Below are 17528 nucleotides of genomic sequence, written 5' to 3'. Positions count from 1 at the left end.
CTCAGCTCAAAAAATATTTATACTCTAAGTGTAAAATCAAAGAAGTTCCTTATTTCTGATACTTCATATCAAACCAATCAGACTGCGAAATAAGTATTCTAAGTTGAAAGTAATGTTAGAAATAACTCATGAACCCAATACACATGTGCCATCCTGATAAATGCAAACTCTTTTATATGATCCTCAAATCATATTAAAGAGATGCTTCTTGGCAGAGAAATACTTAAATCATTCTACATTTCTTCCTTTTTATATGTGAAAATGTCACCTTAATATTTTTCCAGTAATGTGCATTTTTTCATTTTGTGTGTCTTCATATAAATTGTGTGCCCATATTTTAGAGTTTGGGGATTTAGAGTTCCTTGCATGTTTATTACATCTCTTCAACAGAATCAGTATAAATACCTATAGTCTGATAATAATTATTGAATACTATAAAATAGCTCGTTCTACTTGATTAATATGCAAACAGCTCTCTTGTGTATTACTTACTACTTCTTTTTACTGTCTCACTTTAAATTATGAACAATGCCACAAAGCAGCTGTGCAGTTTAAAGGAAATTTCACTGAAAATTTGAAAGAGCTACTGTGAATTTTATTTGCTCTTTTGTGGCAACTAAAAATAATCAAACAAACAAACTGAACCTACTAATCATTATGAACTTGTTGCTATCTTTTATTTTTATTTATTTATTTTTTAATGATTTATTTTTATTTATTTATACAAGCACTGGGTACAGTCAGAAGTGCGGGAGGGTGAGAGAATTCACCAGAGCCAGAGCGGGGAGCAGAGCAGGCAGAAGGACCGAAGCACACTGCTGAGGGGAGCAGCGGGGGGCAGGAGAGGTCTGTGCACCATGTGGGACTCTCCTCTCCGGTGGCCAGGGAGCAGCCGGGGATCGAACAGGTGCTGCAGAGGCTGCGGGCAGCTTCACAACCCAGGGCTCAACCGCTGTGCCACTGGGGAGGCCCTTGTTGCTGTCTTTTAAAGAAAATCTACATTAGGGAAGGTTGTCAGGAAATGTCTTTTTGAGGATGTGATATTCTTGTTGAAATCTGTAATTGATTGAGAATGTGTACACTATTGGGGTGATTGAGAGAAGTGCTTTACAATAGTGTGCACAGCAAAAGCTTTGAATGAGAAGAAAACCAGATGTTCCAAGGAACGGGATAGAAGTCCCGACTGTAGAACGGCAAATATATAGGAGTTAAAGAGCATGTGGCCTTGTAAACCATGTTCAGCCATTTTCTCCACAATCTGAAGTCACTGGAGTATTTAACAGGAAGTAATTTGAACTGATTTATGCTTTTAGAGATGACTCTTGACTACTGAGTAAAGACTAAGTTGTAGAAAGTAAGCAAATCAATTATGTTCCCCTTGATCTATTTATTCACCACTTTGAGTATCTCTGCAAAAGATGTTATAACACAAAGTGCCAATCAGAGTGATTACTATTAAGCTGCCTATAAATCACAGTGGTTTAGAGCTATCACAAAGAAGAAATCTTGTGCATTCAGAAAAAGCTTTACTAAAAAGCCAACTCCACATAGTAATAGTTACTAAAAGCAAAAGCTATGTGTGAATAATATTACAAGCTGTATTTATCCCTTTTCTAAGCATCATTCAATTATTTTTGGTGGTGACCTCATTGAGTTGAAATACTCAGTGTATTATCATCTTTTGGGTACACATAAATTTCAAATAATTTACAGCCCTTGTTCTCATAGCAGTTTACACTCTGATTAGTAGATATAGACTATTTATGTATATACACATACATACATTTAAATATATATGTAAGGACATACACTTCAGCTATAAAAATAAGAAATAAACCCAAAGTGTTTTCAAAAATAGAATTTTCAATGCATTAAATTATTAAATATACAAAGTATAAAATTGCTATTTAATCTGTTTTGAAAAAAAGCTATTTGAATACATTGCTATGTCCATCATTATTCATTATAATAAAGAATAAGCAAATGAATAACAAACATTGAGTTGTTACTAAGACAATATAAAATATATAACTTAGAGAACAATAAATTGTATGTAGTTTTTAAAAGAACATTTTTCAAGTAATACTTATAAGAAATTCTAAAATATAAGGCAGATGATATTTTGTGTATTTATTAAAGACATACTATGAGGCTATTATTTCTCTGTAGTTATTTATAAGAAGATATATACACACTGTAAACAGGAAGTATTCAATTTTCTGAAATAATTATCCAAATAAATATTTACTGAGATTCCTACAATTGAGGGACTGATAATGTGTTTCTTTTTCTATAGAAACAAATGGACATAAATCAACTAAACAAATGGATGTATATGAATTTTTTTTAAGATTTATTTATTTACTTATACAAGCACTGGGTACAGTCAGAAGTGCGGGAGGGTGAGAGAATTCACCAGAGCCAGAGCGGAGAGCAGAGCATGCAGAATGACGAAGTACTCTGCTGAGGGGAGCAGCGGGTGGCAGGAGAGGTCTACTCGCCATGTGGGACCCTTGCCTGGCAGCCGGGGATTGAACTGGTGCTGCAGAGGCTGTGGGCAGCTTCACAACCCAGTGCTCAACCTCTGCGCCACTGGGGAGGCCCTGTATATGAAATTTCTACAAAGCAAACTGATTTGCAGGGAAAAAAGAGGTCACGATTCATGGGAGAAACAGGGTATCGTAGACTGTGTGGTCAGGGTAGATTTCTCTAAGAATGTAACATTCAAACTGAAAACAAATAACTAGAAAGCCAAAATAGAATATCTGGAAAAAAAATAGAATTGGCCAATAAGGGCATATTTTATTTATTATTTAAGATTAATTAATTTATTTATTTATTTATGCATGGAAAAACTGGGGTGCAGGCCAAAGATATGGGGGTGGGTTGAGAAAGAAAGGAACAGAAAATATATTTTAAAAAAATAATGAAGGGAAATCCCCTGAACCTAGAGAAAGAATAAACGAAGATATCCAGAAGCTAAAAGAAACCTTGGCATACCAAGATAAAGTGAGACTGACACTAAGAAATATAGTAGTGAAATTTCTAAGAGATCAGGACAAAGAAAGGACACTGAAGTTGATGAGGGGGACAAAACAGGTAACATCTAAATGCACCCCAATCAGGCTAATATCAGACTTCTCTGAAGAAACACAATGAGTTTGCAGAAAATGGAATGGTATATTCCAAACAAAGATAAAAACTGCCATACTTTATCCTGAGGGACTACTTCAGACATGAGGGAGGAACAAAGGCCTTTTCAGACACAGAAACTCAAGGAGTTTTCAAACCCTTCCAATATATCTTGAAAATCATATATTTTGAAAACAACATGAAAAACACACACAAATAACTGAGGAAGGAAACAGACTGACCCACAAAAGCTAAGAATTAAATGACGCAAAGGTTATTAATTAAAAGACACAGATCAATAGGATCAGGAAAGAGAATCCAACTTCATGCGATCTCCAAGAGACATAACTAAACTCCAAACACAAACATAGGTTCAAAGTAAAGGACTGGAAAACAATCCTGCAAGTGAATGGGAATCTAAAGAAGGCAGGGGCAGACACTGTTGCATGAGAAAATAATAGAATTCCAGTTAAAATTGATAACAAAAGACAAGAATGGATACTATGTAATGATTAAGGGAATGTATATATCAAGAAGAAATAACATTCATCAGTGTATTTGCACCAAATGGAGGACCAAAATACATCAGGCAATGACTATCAACTCTGCAAACAAACATTAGAATAAATATATTTGTGGTAGGAGAATTCAATACCTCACTCTCACCAATGGACAGGTCAACTAGACAGAAAATAAATAGGGATACAATAGCCTTAAATATAGAATTAGATCTCTTGGCCCTCACAGTCACATACAGGGAACTGCACCCCCATAATAAGAATACTCATTATTCTCAAGTACATATGGGGCATTCTCCATAATAGATGACAGTCTGAGACATAAAACAAGTATCAGCAATTTCATGAAGACAAAAATTATATCCAATAACTTCAAAGACCACAAAGTTATATAAAACTAGAATCCAACTATCAAAGGAAAGGGAAATAACACATGGAGACTAAAAAACACAGTAATGAAAGAACACTGAAGTAAATGAGAAAATCAAGTAAGAAATTAAAAAAAAAACACCTTCAGATAAATGAGAATTGGCACATAATAAAAATCACAGAAGTAAATGAAATAGAAATTAAAAACAATACATGATGATTCCACTTTGAGGAGAAATGCACAGGATCCAAATAAAGGATTAGGGAAAAAAAGTAATTATAATAAAGTAAATATCAAAACCAACAGAAAACTATGAACCAGAGACATTCTACATGGAGGTGAGGGAAGCAGGATCATAACAGGGGTGGGAAGAGCACAAGGGACTAGGGTGATGGTATATGGGTGAATTGGTGGTGGCAATTTCATGGGGACTATAACCAAGATGAGAAAGCAAACAAAAATGAAGTACAAAAATGAAGAACGGTGTAAAAAATACATAAAAATAAAAATAAATAAAAACAGTACAAAATATCAATGAAACAAAAAGTTGGTTCTTTGAAAAAATAAACAGAGTAGACAAGACTCTAGCAAGGCTGACCAAGAACATAAGGGAGAAAATTTAAAAAATATAATCAAGAATGAGAGAGGACAGAGTACAACAGATGATGCAGAAATTAAGAGGATAACTTGAGATTACTTTGAACATCTATATGCTAACAAATTCAATAACCTAGAAGAGATGGATAAAATATAAGAATTATACAATCATCAAAGGTGAATAGAAAAGAAATAGAAACCCTGAACAAAGTAAACACAATAAACAAATTGAAAGATTAATAAAAACTAAAAACAAAAACAAAGAGTGTAGGACTTGATGGCATAACAAGTGAATTCTAACAAACCTTCAAAGATGAACTACTGTCTGTCTTGCTCAAACTCTACCAAAAACTTGAAAAAGAAGCAGTACTTACAAATACTTTTCATGAGGCCTACATCACTCTAATAGCCAAACAAAACAAAGACTGAACACCAAAAATGAAAATTACAGAACAATCTCCCTAATAAACTTGGACCCAAATGGCCTTACTAAAATCCTAGCAATTCAAATCTAACTATACATTAAAAGGATCATAAACCATGACCAACTGGGATTCATATGAGGCATGCAAGGATGATTCAACATATGAAAATCAATAAACATAATTCACCACATCAACAACAAAAAAATCACATCAAGAGATCCTGAGAAAGCATTTGCCATGATCCAACATCTACTTATGATGAAGATCTCACAAAATTATAAACAGAACATATCTTAACACAATAAAAGCCACTTACTATGAATCCATATCTAATATCATTTTCAATGGTGATAAAGTGTTTCCACTAATATCTGATACAAGACAAAGATTTCTACTGTCACCACTGTTGTTTAACATAATATTGGAATTTCCAGGTAAAACAACTGGGAGAAATATATAAAAGTAATCCAAACTGGGGAAGAAGTAAATTTATCATTGTTTGTAGAGGACATGCTACAAACTAATATTCCATGGAAAAAATTGAAATAATCAGTTTAGTAAAGCAGTAGATTATAAAATCAAGAAACAAAAAATCAGTTATCTTCCTATATACAAAAAATGAGACAGGACAGAAAGAAATTTGAAAATTGATCTCATTTACAATTACACCAAGAAAAGTTAAATACCTAGGAGTAAAAAAAAAAGTTAAATTAAAAAGTTAATAAAAAAAGTTAATAAAAAAGTTAATTAAAAATAGTTAAATAAAGTTAAATACCTAGCAAAGGAGGGAAAAGATATACATAAGAAAATCAAAACATTATTGAAAGAAATAGAACAAGATACAAAGAATTGGAAAAAGAAAAACCTTCTAATGGATTGAAAGACTCAACATTGTCAAAATGGCCATCCTACCCAAATATATAGATTCAACACAATCTGTATTGCATTTTTCAAAGAATTGGAACAAATACTACTGAAATTCATATGAGATCACACAAAACCCCAAATAGCAAAAACAATTGTGACAAAGAAGAAAGAGAATGGAGGCAACACACTTCCATCTAAAGCAATATTATAAAGCCATAGTACTTAAAACACTTCTATCTAAAGCAATGTTATAAAGCCATAGTAATTAAAACAGCTTAGGGGGCCTCCCTGGTGGCACAGCACTGTGAAGCTATCTGCAGCCACTAGCAAGGTACTAGTTGGATCCCCAGGCAGGCAGGGAGATAACCCTCATGGTGCAGCAGACCTCTCCTGTCTTGACCACTGCTCCCCATCAGCAGTGTAATTCAGTAGATCTGCCTGTTCTGTTCCCCAATCTGCCTCTGGCGAATCCTCTCACACCCTGAACCTCTGGCCTGTACCCCAGGTCTTGTATGCATAAATAAATAAATCTCTTTTTTTTAAAAAAAAAGATAAAATAGCTTAGTATTGGAACAAAAACAGAGAGATAACAAAAACAGACACAGAGACCAATGGAATGAAATAGAATTGAGTCCAGAAATAAACACACACATACATGCACAATTAATGTTTAACAAAGGAGCCAATAACATACACTCAAACAAGGATAGCTTCTTCAATAATTGGTGTTATGAAAACTGGACAGCTGCATGCAAAAGAATGAAACTGGACCATGATCTCACACCTATACAAAAGCTCAATTCAAAATGGATCAAATACGTGGATGTAAAAGCTGAAATCAAAAAATATATACAGAAGGAGACATAAGCAAAACATTCCATGACATAAACTTTAGTAAAACATTTAGGGATTTATCTCCAACAGCAAGGAAAACAGAAGCAAACATAAACAACTGAGACTACATCAAACTAAAAAGCTTTTGAACAAAGAAAGAAAGCATAATGAAAATGAAAATGCACCCCTACTGAATGGAGAAAATATTTGCCCACCATGTATCTGAAAAAGGACAGATATCAAAGAACTCTTAAAACTCTATTTACACAAAACAAGTAACCAGTCAAAAAATTGGCAAATGAACTAAACAGACTTTTTTTTTTCAAAGAAGTCACTCAATAATGTTCAACTGGGGGGTAGAAGGAAGTAAAAAAAAATGTGTTCACAATCACTTAATATTAGAGAAATGCAAATCAAGACCATAGTGAGCTACCATTTCACACCTGTATGAGAATGGCCCATATTGAAAAGATCAGAAACAAGGATGTGGAGAAAAGGAAACCCTCCACACTGTTGGTGGGAATGCAAACCGGTCCAGTCCATATGAAAGCAGTATAGAGGTGTCTTAAAACATTAAAAATGGAACTGGGTCCTCCCAGGTGGCAAAGCGGTTGAGCGCTGGGTTTTGAAGCTGCCCACAGTCTCTGCAACACCGATTTGATCCCCGGCAGCCGGGCAAGGGTCCCACATGGCGCGCAGACCTCTCCTGCCGTGCCTGCTGCTCCCCTCAGCAGTGTACTTCGTCAGTCTGCCTATTCTGCTCTCCGCTCTGGCTCTGGTGAATTCTCTCACCCTCCCATGCTTCTGACTATACACAGTGCTTGTATAAATAAATAAATCTTAAAAAATAAATAAATAAAAATAAAAATGGAACTGACATTTGCCCCAGTAATTCCACCCATAGGCATCTACCCTCAAAATACAAAAACACTTACTTGAAAGGAAACTTGCACTCGCATGTTTACTGGAACACTATTTACTATAGCTGAATTATGAATACCATGAAAGTGCCCCAGAACAAATGAATGAATCAAGAAGTTGTGGTAAATATACACAATGGAATATTACTCAGTGATCAAAAAAAGATAAACTGAGGCCATTTGTGACAACATGGATAGAGACTGAAGGGATTATGCTACATGAAATAAAGCAGGAGAAAGATAAATGCTAAATCATGTCACTAATATGTGGAACATAAAACAAGTAGACTGAGTCATATAAAAACAAAATTAAAAACAAATCCTTGATAGCTGAGTACAGAACTGAAGCACCAAGAGGGGAAGAGAAAGGGGAAGTGTATAAACAAAGATAGATGGAAGCACAATAGTCTATGGTGGTGGAATATAGTGAGCTGGTGGTGGGTGCACTACAGTGGTAATATCTGATGGTATTATATCCTACTGGTACTATATCCCAATATTACCTCAATTAAAAATAAAATAAAAGCATATAAGAAATAAAATATTTTGGAACTATAGCCTGGTCAATTTGATATAGAATCAGCTATCAAAGGCCTTATTCCGTCTAGTCAAAGAATGAATAGTTTAAGCTATGTCATTCAGATGTGTTTTCCCCTGAATATGTACTTGATTAAAGGGTAAAAATTGTGTATATTAGCCCCCATAGTCCAATAGAGACACATGATACTCTCCTTTTTTCCATAACATATAGTTATGACTTTTGTTTCCCGGTCTCTAGTTACTAATCCCTTTAAACATGTCACCAGTAGAATCTCCGATATCTAATACTTTAATTTCACACAGATCAGAGTCATTTGCTTTGGTTTATTTGAAAACAAAACAACAATACTGCAACTGCTTCAAGCAAAGTCCAAATATTTGCCAAGATAAGTATCATATTGATAGTGGTAATTTTGAAGTTGCTTTTGAGGATTAAGAAGCCCCAATTTCTAATACATAAAATTTTAAAAACCTTTTCTATATAATTAGAAATTTGAAACTTAAAATTAAACACTCTCTAAATTATCAAATGAGACAAAAGTAGAATTCCAAATGTTAAATTTTAAGTGTTTAAGAGCTGAAGTCACTCTGTGGTAGAAGTCCAAGTGATGTCTCCACAGAACAGGAGAATTTCTGGGACACATTGAAAAAAAAAGTTGAAATCCACTGGTTCTGTGGTCATAAAAAGAGTAAGGGAGTGAGCAGTATATTTGTTATCCAGGTAAATATTTGCTTCAGTGATATATTTTAGGCTCACTGTGTTATACTATGACATTTTATAACAGTTACTGCCTCTTCACAAAGCAATAATATATTGAATAATTAATTTAGCACAAGTGGCGACGGTGCTAAATCTGCTTATTTAAAATAATGCCACCACAGTTCCCAAAAAAGGAGCTGCTTTTATTTTATTAATTTTATGTTATTTTTGACACATTATGTTTATTGAGGTAAATAGTAGGTTTATACTGTTTGTCCCTGCTTTGTGGCTTATAGGTTTAAACCTCTACAGAGATATATACAGGGGTATATATTTCACACACTGCCTAAACCAACAATGGCCCCGAGAGGAACAATAGCTAACATGAGTGTAAGCATGACTATACAAGAAAAGATAATGGGACATCTGTGGGAAGTTCAGGTAGACATATCTAGAAAAGGCATAAAATCTAAGTTTTGGAAGTCAGAAGAGATTTCAAGTCCGAAAACACATCTACAACTTAGAGAAAATCTTTGTGAGTCTATGATGAAAAAAAAAAAAAAAAGGCTGTATAAAAGCTTGGAAAATTGTTAAGATGGAAGACTATGCAGATTTAAAGTAAATAAATGAATGAATATAGAAAATAATTTAAGTAGAGAGATGCACATTTTTTTAAAACTGTTAAAATTTCAAGAGGACAAACCAAAGGCTATCAAAGACAGGAGAAAAAACAGTGATTTCATAAAAGACAAGAGAAGAGGGGATTACCAGATTGTAACATATTTAATGATAATGTGAGCCAAGAGGAAATTAGAAATGCTGTATATCACTACAAATTATCACAACTCTTATAGGGAGTGACAAAGTGTCCCTAAAAGGAGAGTATACCATAAATAAAACAGAAGAGTTATCTTTGACAACTATATGAAAATTGAATTTCTTTATGACAAATATTACAGAAGAAGTATTTGAGGCTACACTGAGTCCCAACCAAAGGCTTCAAGCATGGATAGGGAAGAATTCATTACAGCGTGAATTTCAGATACTGGATGACTATGACTGGTAGGCAACTAATACTGACATAATAAAAATATGTGATACCATAAATTAAGGAAGGTATATATAGTAAATATATAATGCTGATAAAATAATAGTATAGTGTTTCTATAAAATGACAAGTTAGTCAACAATGTCAACAACAACAACAACTACTACAAAACAAGCCAGGCAATTAGACAACCAAGCAACTGTTCAATTCTGGAAAAAAAAAAATAAGCCTTACTGTGTCTGCCCATGCTTCAATACAAAATCAAAAACAGAGCCATGGTTTTTTTTTATGCTCTCAAAATTCTACAGAATTTCTTCCATAATATCAAAAACTATAACTAGACAGTGTAATAACAACTTTAAGAGAGCCATGAGTGAGAACTAATTTACATAATATTTTAAAAAGATTTTTGTCACATCCCAGTTGTCATTTCCTCAACTAGTACAGAGTTCTGCATATATTAGGGCTTAGTAGACATTTACAAAATAAATAAATAATAATATAGGACTATAAACTGTGGTCCTGAATGAATAACTATTTAGGTCTATCATACTGGATTTATATGTTTACACATTCAACATAATATCATTAGTGTTTATGAAGACATTAACTTTTGCTGAAAATGTATTCTGTAGTAGAAAACACATAAACTATTTATTAAGTTTATCATTAAAGAAATGATATGCATTTCAATAGAAAGTACATTTTTATTTTATTATATTCAAATTTATATTATATTGTTTGTATTATATTAAATATGATATATATTTCATATTTATTTTATATCTTTATTATATTCATGAGATGAAAATTGTACTTGACTACCTTTTACATATTTTTGTGTTGATAAATTCTGCATGCATTGTAGTGGTACTAAGAACAGTTTCTCAAGTCAAGAACACCACTGAGATAATTGGTAGAAAAATTTCACATCAACAAAAAAGGTGAACAGGTGTCAAATTTTCAAAATGTGAAGAATTAGTCCAGGAAAGGATCTGCAAGTATATAATTAGAGTCATCATGTTCTGTTCAGTTGACACAAATGGTTAGTTTTCTTGCTCTGAATAGTTAGATCTTACTATTGAAATTTTTCAACTATTTTAGCACAAATATGTAAAGGAAAATAGTAAAAGAAAAATTATAATGATGAAAGGACAGGCAAAAGCACAGCAATATGAAAGTGAAACTCAAAAACAAAGTCTTGTTCTTAACTCTAATGATGCAGAAATGTTCCAAAATGGCATTTAAAAGACCACATGGGAATCTAATGTTCATGTAATGGCTGAATTTTATATTCCAAAGAGTGCTAAAATACTATTTCATTCCACATATTTTTTTTTTTTTATAATATGACTTGGAGATAGAATGTGTTTGATCCCTTGAATTTGGCATAGGTCTGACAATAGCAGAAGAGACACTGTAAACTGCAAGGCTAGTTCATAAACTGTCTGCTATGTCTCTTGGAAAGCTTGTTCTTAGAAAGCAGCACCCTGCTGTGAGGACCAAATAGAATAAAATGGAGACTCTAGCTCAGCTTCTGTGGAGTTCAAGTCAATAGCTAAAGTCAAATTGCTAAGATAAACATCCTAAAAGTAGACCTAACACCTCAGTCAAGGTGCCCACATTGATGTTGTGTGACCTGATAGACAGTCCCTCAAGTTTAGCATATTTGCGGTTTTATGAGCAAATTTAAAGATCATAGTTTGAAGCTTTTGATGTTTTGTTATACATTGTTTAATCATAACACATATTTAATTTTGTAAATGAACATTTTTTCTACATAGCAATACAAATATATGCATTAATGAAAAATATCTGCAATAGCTATATATATGTAAAATCTAAATTTCTTTATTTCACAGAATGTTAAAGAATTAGTCAATCTTAAATATGATAATGAAGTATAAAATTTCCTCATTCTGGACTATTTTAACATTTACCTAAGATACATGATTTTATTTTCTTTTTAAACATCCATGTACCTTCTTTCACAATATAGGATTTCTTCCCATAGGTATCATTGTCATAGTTTTCCCAACAACAAAGTGCCCACAATTTTCTACCACACTCCACCATCCTCAACTTCCCCCTTTACTTTCCCCCTCTTCCCCTTCTGAGGGTCTCAAATCTATGGTCTGCTTTCAAGTGTGAGTCTTACAGTTTGTCTTCATCTGATACTTTGCATGTATTCTCTAGATTGTATATAAATGAAAACATCTGGTATTTATTTTCCTTCTTCTAGCTCAATTTGGTTAGAATAATCCCATTTCCATCCACATCACCGAAAATGGCATGAGTTTATCCTTTTGGATCCCTGGGAGCAGGGTGGGGTGGGTGGTGGGTGTGTGTGTGTGCACGTACATACCACTTCTTAATCCACACATCTGTTCTGGGGCATTTAGGTTGTTTCTTGTTTATTGTACATAGTATAGTGTTGCTATCAACATAGAAGTGCAGGTTTCCTCTTGAATTAGTGTTTTTGTGCTCCTTGGATAGATACCTAGAAGGAGAATTTCTGGGCCACATGATAAATCCATTTTTAGTCTTTTGAGGAATCACCATACATCTTTCCACAGGAGCTGGATCAGTGTACATTCTCACCAGTGGTGTAATAGATTTCCTTTCTCCCCCCACACCCTCCCCAGCTCTTTTTTTTAATTTTTTTTAATATGGACAATTCTCACAGATGTGAGATGGTATCACTGTTGTTTTGATTTGCATTTCCTTGATAATAAGTGTTAAGATACATGGTTTTAAAAGAAAATATGTTTTACCTATTAGCTACATTGCCATGGAAAAATTACTTAAACACAGTATCTGAGAGGGCTTATTTGTAAAATGAAGATAATACTAACAGAGGAAAAGAGTTTCAGTTAATATTTTTGTAGACTTCACACAGTTCATGACATACTGGGCATTTTATATAACCATTAATCATTATTTGTATTTATATCACTGTCCTGATTTTGGATTATGTTAAAATCTGTTTTCCTTTATTTTCCTCAATACATTATACAGTCATTGGACTGATTCATTTAATTTAGCCATTGTTTTATCAGTAAGTCACTTCTGTTGGTATCTCACTGATACTTCAGCTATATGAACCAATAAAAGAAAATAGCCCTAGCAAGAAACTGCATAGGAATAAGATAGATGTTCATTATATTATGGAAGCGAGGAAAGAATACCCGATGTTCCTTTATAAGGTCAACACACACTGCTTCTCAAGCTGCAATCTCTATCTTCCTTTATTTCCCTCCATATGTTAAATACTACTAAATACTCATTGGACTGATTCATAGATTCAGTATTTTACCATAAGTCGCTTCTCTTGATATCACACTGATACTTTAGCTATATAAGCTGACTTGAAAAAAAAAAATAGCTGCCTTTTCCTCAAGTTTAATGCTCACCATCATTAAAAGTTTTCTAACTAGTATTCCACAAAAATAATATCATAACATACAATTTTAGGTAATCTACAACAGTCTGATGAGAAATGTTCTACATTAGCTTATTTATCTACAACATTAAATTTAGCTGAAAATTTGTATTATTTTCTTTCTTTAATGCATACCATAAGATTTATCTTTTTTTCCTCCAGTTTTTATTGTTTATGCAAACCAAGTAGACAAGTAATAGTTTTGCCAATAGAGATAAAAGTGATTCTCAGCTGTTAAAGATTTACTGTGAATACAACCCATAAATGTATTATAATATCAGTTAAGAAATCTCCAAAGTTAAAAAAATATAAGTTGCATTTGAGGAAAAAAAATCTGCTTTATTTTCAAGTCTCATAAACAGAGAGGCTCTCCAAAACTATACTTCTCACATGTTTGAGAAAAAAAATTCAAATGCCATCAAACAAATTCTGACAAGACAAGTTATGTTACCAGCTGAGAAAGCTGAACGTTTTCCAGAGGGATGGCAAAGACATTAGCCAATTAGCTGACTCCTGGGAATTTCATTCTCTGTAATATAGGGGAAAGTTGATATATGAACCTCAGCAGGAAAACCATTTGCCTTACAGTTTTTCATTCTTATGTATGAATACCTATAATCTATAGAGGTCTAAGGCTTGAATTCCAAGTTGACAACAATTTATAGCTCTATTAGAATTTTTAAAAAGATGCATTTTGGGCCTCCCTGGTGGTACAGTGGTTGAGTGCCATGCTGTGAAGCTGTCCGCAGCCTCTTCAGCACTGGCTCAATCCCGGCCAGCAGGCGAGGATCCCACATGGCATGGCAGACCTCTCCTGCCGTGCCCCGCTGCTCCCCTCAGCAGTGTATTTTGTCAGTCTGCCTGTTCTGCTCCCTGCTCTGGTGAATTCCCTCACCCTCCTGAGCTTCTGACTATACCCAATGCTTGCATAAATAAATAAATAGATAGATAGATAGATAGATAGATAGATAGATAGATAGATAGATAGATAGATAGATCGATAGATAGATAGATCTTTAAAAAAATTAAAAAATGCATTTTCTAGTGTTGAAAATATCAACTCATGGGCCTCCCCAGTGGTGCAGCGGTTGAGCGCTGGGGTGCGAAGCTGCCCAGAGCTTCTGCAGCGCCAGTTCGATCCCCAGCTGCTCCCCGGCCACCGGAGGAGGGTCCTGCATGGCACGCAGACCTTTCCTGCCGCCCACTGCTCCCCTCAGCAGTGTACTTCGGTCCTTCTGCCTGCTCTGCTCCCCGCTCTGGCTCTGGTGAATTCTCTTACCCTCCCGTGCTTCTGACTGTACCCAGTGCTTGTATAAATAAATAAATAAATCTTAAAAAAAAAAAAAAAGAAAATATCAACTCATGCCTCACCTTTCAGCTTCTTTAAAATGCATCTATAGGGAACACATATTATATTAAGAACTCATCAACTCCCATCCACAATCAGCTAGTTATAATTTTCAGTAATATTTCAGAAATTTAAAAGATAAAGAGTATCCTGTTGCTGTGTTCCCTCTGAATTAGAACTGCATGTTTAGATGAGAATTTTAGAAAATACTGGAGGCATTCCCCTTTGGAATGACCTAGAATATTTTGACAACTGAAATCTGTTATGATGCATGGACTACGAATTAAAAAAAATAAATAATATTCAATGTCAAATGGATAGTTGTTTCATGAAATACTTTCTATTTTGTAATTATGCATCAAGAACCAAAATTTACCCATATTCTCTAAAATGGCTTGTTAATCACCCAGACTGAATTTTCGTAATCTTACCTAATATGTCTGCAAAACACTTGAACAGGATTTCATTGTGCTGAAGAGGTGTAAGGAAAGGGAAAAAAAGAAATATATTTACCGGAGTTCTTAATTCAGGTATGGCAGCTTGATAAGTGAGTGGCCGACAATCACGAGTGTTTGGCACGAGGACACAAGGAAGAAACATTGGACCTAAGTCATCTCCATCCAGAATGTCCACTGTGAGTGTGGTGGTGGTAGTCCGCCGTTCATTCAGATTTTGTGCACGGTCCTGAGAAAGAAAATTTAAACGAAAGAATGGTTTGTTGATATTTGGAGGCAATCTTTTCTTTTAAAATGATTCAAAAGTAACCTGCTTAAACGAACTGTATGAAATAATGAGGTTAGATATATAGTAAAATCCACTTGTATTTAATTCCCAGTTTCTTGAAAAATATATTACAGTAGCTATCTGTACATTTATAGGTCCAGCCTTCAACTAACAGATTTTGTTATGTGCTTATTCCATCCTTAGAAATCTACTTCATTGAGTTTTTTGATGCATATTATGAAGAGAAAAAAATTAACATTCACTTAAATCACTGGGAAAGCTTTTCTGGAATAAAACAAAACTTTAATTATAAAATGAGAATAAGGAGGAGGAAGAAAACACCTAGCTATTAATGATCTGTAGCTGTAAACTCGAGATTTGAAAGATAATTTTTATAATTATTTTAATTTATAGAAAGACTGGGACTATAATAGAGTCTACCTCTATTCCTTACCCAGTTTGCCCTATAATAACTACTTTGAAAGAAATTGCAATTTCAGAGAAAAGTGTGCTTTTAGCAGTTACATGAAACATAGGTTCAACTTCCCTTTTTTTCACTAGAATTTATACTGGCAAGAATACAGTTTTTGTTGTTTATTCTTTGTTTTTCTAGTTTGAGATATAATTGGCCTACAACGCTGCGGAAGGTAGGGGTGCACCAAAGTGATTCTGATATTTTACTGGGGTTATCTGATTTCAACAGGAAAACTACAGAGGTAAAATGTTGTTTTATCATATTTATCAGTAAATATATATATGTGTGAGTATATGTGTGTGTGTTTATAGACATACAGATATGTGTGTGTCATTAACATAATATTTAAGTTAACTTTGATTACCAGAATGAGGGTGTGCTTGTCAGTTTTCATCACTGTAAAGTTTACTCTTTTCTTTTCCCTTCCCATTTCTTTGGAAGGAAATTACTATGGTCAGTCCATGCTAAGGTGTGATAATTATTTCATTAGTAATTTATACTGATCTATCATATTTATCTAAAAAGTGCTTGTCAAAGGATACAAAGAATAAATATTGAACCCAAGTCATCTTCATCCAGAAGATTCACTATGAAGATAGTGGTGGCATTTTGTCATTCATGATGACAGAATCTGGAAATGTCTTTACTTTCATAGGAAAAAAAAGTGATTCACCAAATCTACTAGTATAAAATTATGTTTGCTTAATATTGAGCTTGTAAAAAGGCTCAACATTACTGAATACTAAATAAATGTAATTGAATATTAAACAATACTTTGTGTGAGACTGAATATGGCACACACACACGCAAAAAGTCCCAGGAATATTTGGCAATAAAAGAAAAAAAAATAATGTCCTTGGAGTTGTTTCTATGATTTCATTACACTGATGTTTATAGCTTATATGTCACCAGCAAATCACTGTTCTAGAGAATATTTCCCATCTTAAGTCTTTCTTTTAACCTGTCAGTACTGAATCTGCCATTATTCTCTTCTACTTGGGTCATGCTCACTACTCCCTAAAATAGATACAAGTGCATATGAGTGGATTTATGTTTAACAGAATACACAATGGGGACTTTTTTAAAAAAGATTTATTTATTTTTATACAAGAACTGGGGTACAGGCCAGATGCGCGGGAGGATGAGAGGATTCACCAGAGACAGAGCGGGTAACAGAGCAGGCAGACTGAAGAAAAGCACTGCTAAGGGGAGCAGCAGGCACAGCAGGAGAGGTCTGCTGTGACAATGGGGACTTTTTCAACCCACTCCCTTCACCTCTGGCCTGTATCCCAGTTCTTATATGCATGAATAAATAAATATTTACAAAATATTTTATGGGAGGCCTCCATGGTGGTGCAAGGGGTTAAGATGCAACCTATGAAGTATTCACAGTCACTGCAGCAAGAGTTCAATCCCTGGCCAGGGAGATACCCACATGGCACAGCAGACCTCTCCTGACTCACCTACTGCTCCCCTCAGCAGTGTGTTTCAGTCAGTCTGCCTGTTCCGTTCCCCACTCCATCTCTGGTGAATCCTCTCACCCCTCCACATCTATGGCCTGTACTCCAGCCCTTGTATTTATAAATAAA

The 17528-nt window shown here is 34.2% G+C and overlaps 1 protein-coding gene across 1 annotated transcript in view; it reads right to left on the bottom strand.

The window, feature by feature from the left end:
* Positions 1-17528, bottom strand: part of PCDH15 (protocadherin related 15) — a gene marked incomplete at both ends in the record, with an annotated part of 665703 nt that overhangs the window by 354891 nt on the left and 293284 nt on the right. The window contains one exon of the mRNA XM_084244834.1: positions 15255-15425. Coding sequence (XP_084100960.1) covers positions 15255-15425 — 171 coding nt within the window. The remainder of the gene's footprint in view (positions 1-15254; positions 15426-17528) is intronic.

The sequence above is a fragment of the Talpa europaea genome (genome assembly GCF_964194135.1).
Source record: "Talpa europaea genome assembly, chromosome: 10".
Classification (NCBI taxonomy): domain Eukaryota; kingdom Metazoa; phylum Chordata; class Mammalia; order Eulipotyphla; family Talpidae; genus Talpa; species Talpa europaea.
Note: the sequence above shows the minus strand (reverse complement) of the source record. Positions and strands in the feature narration are given on the sequence as shown.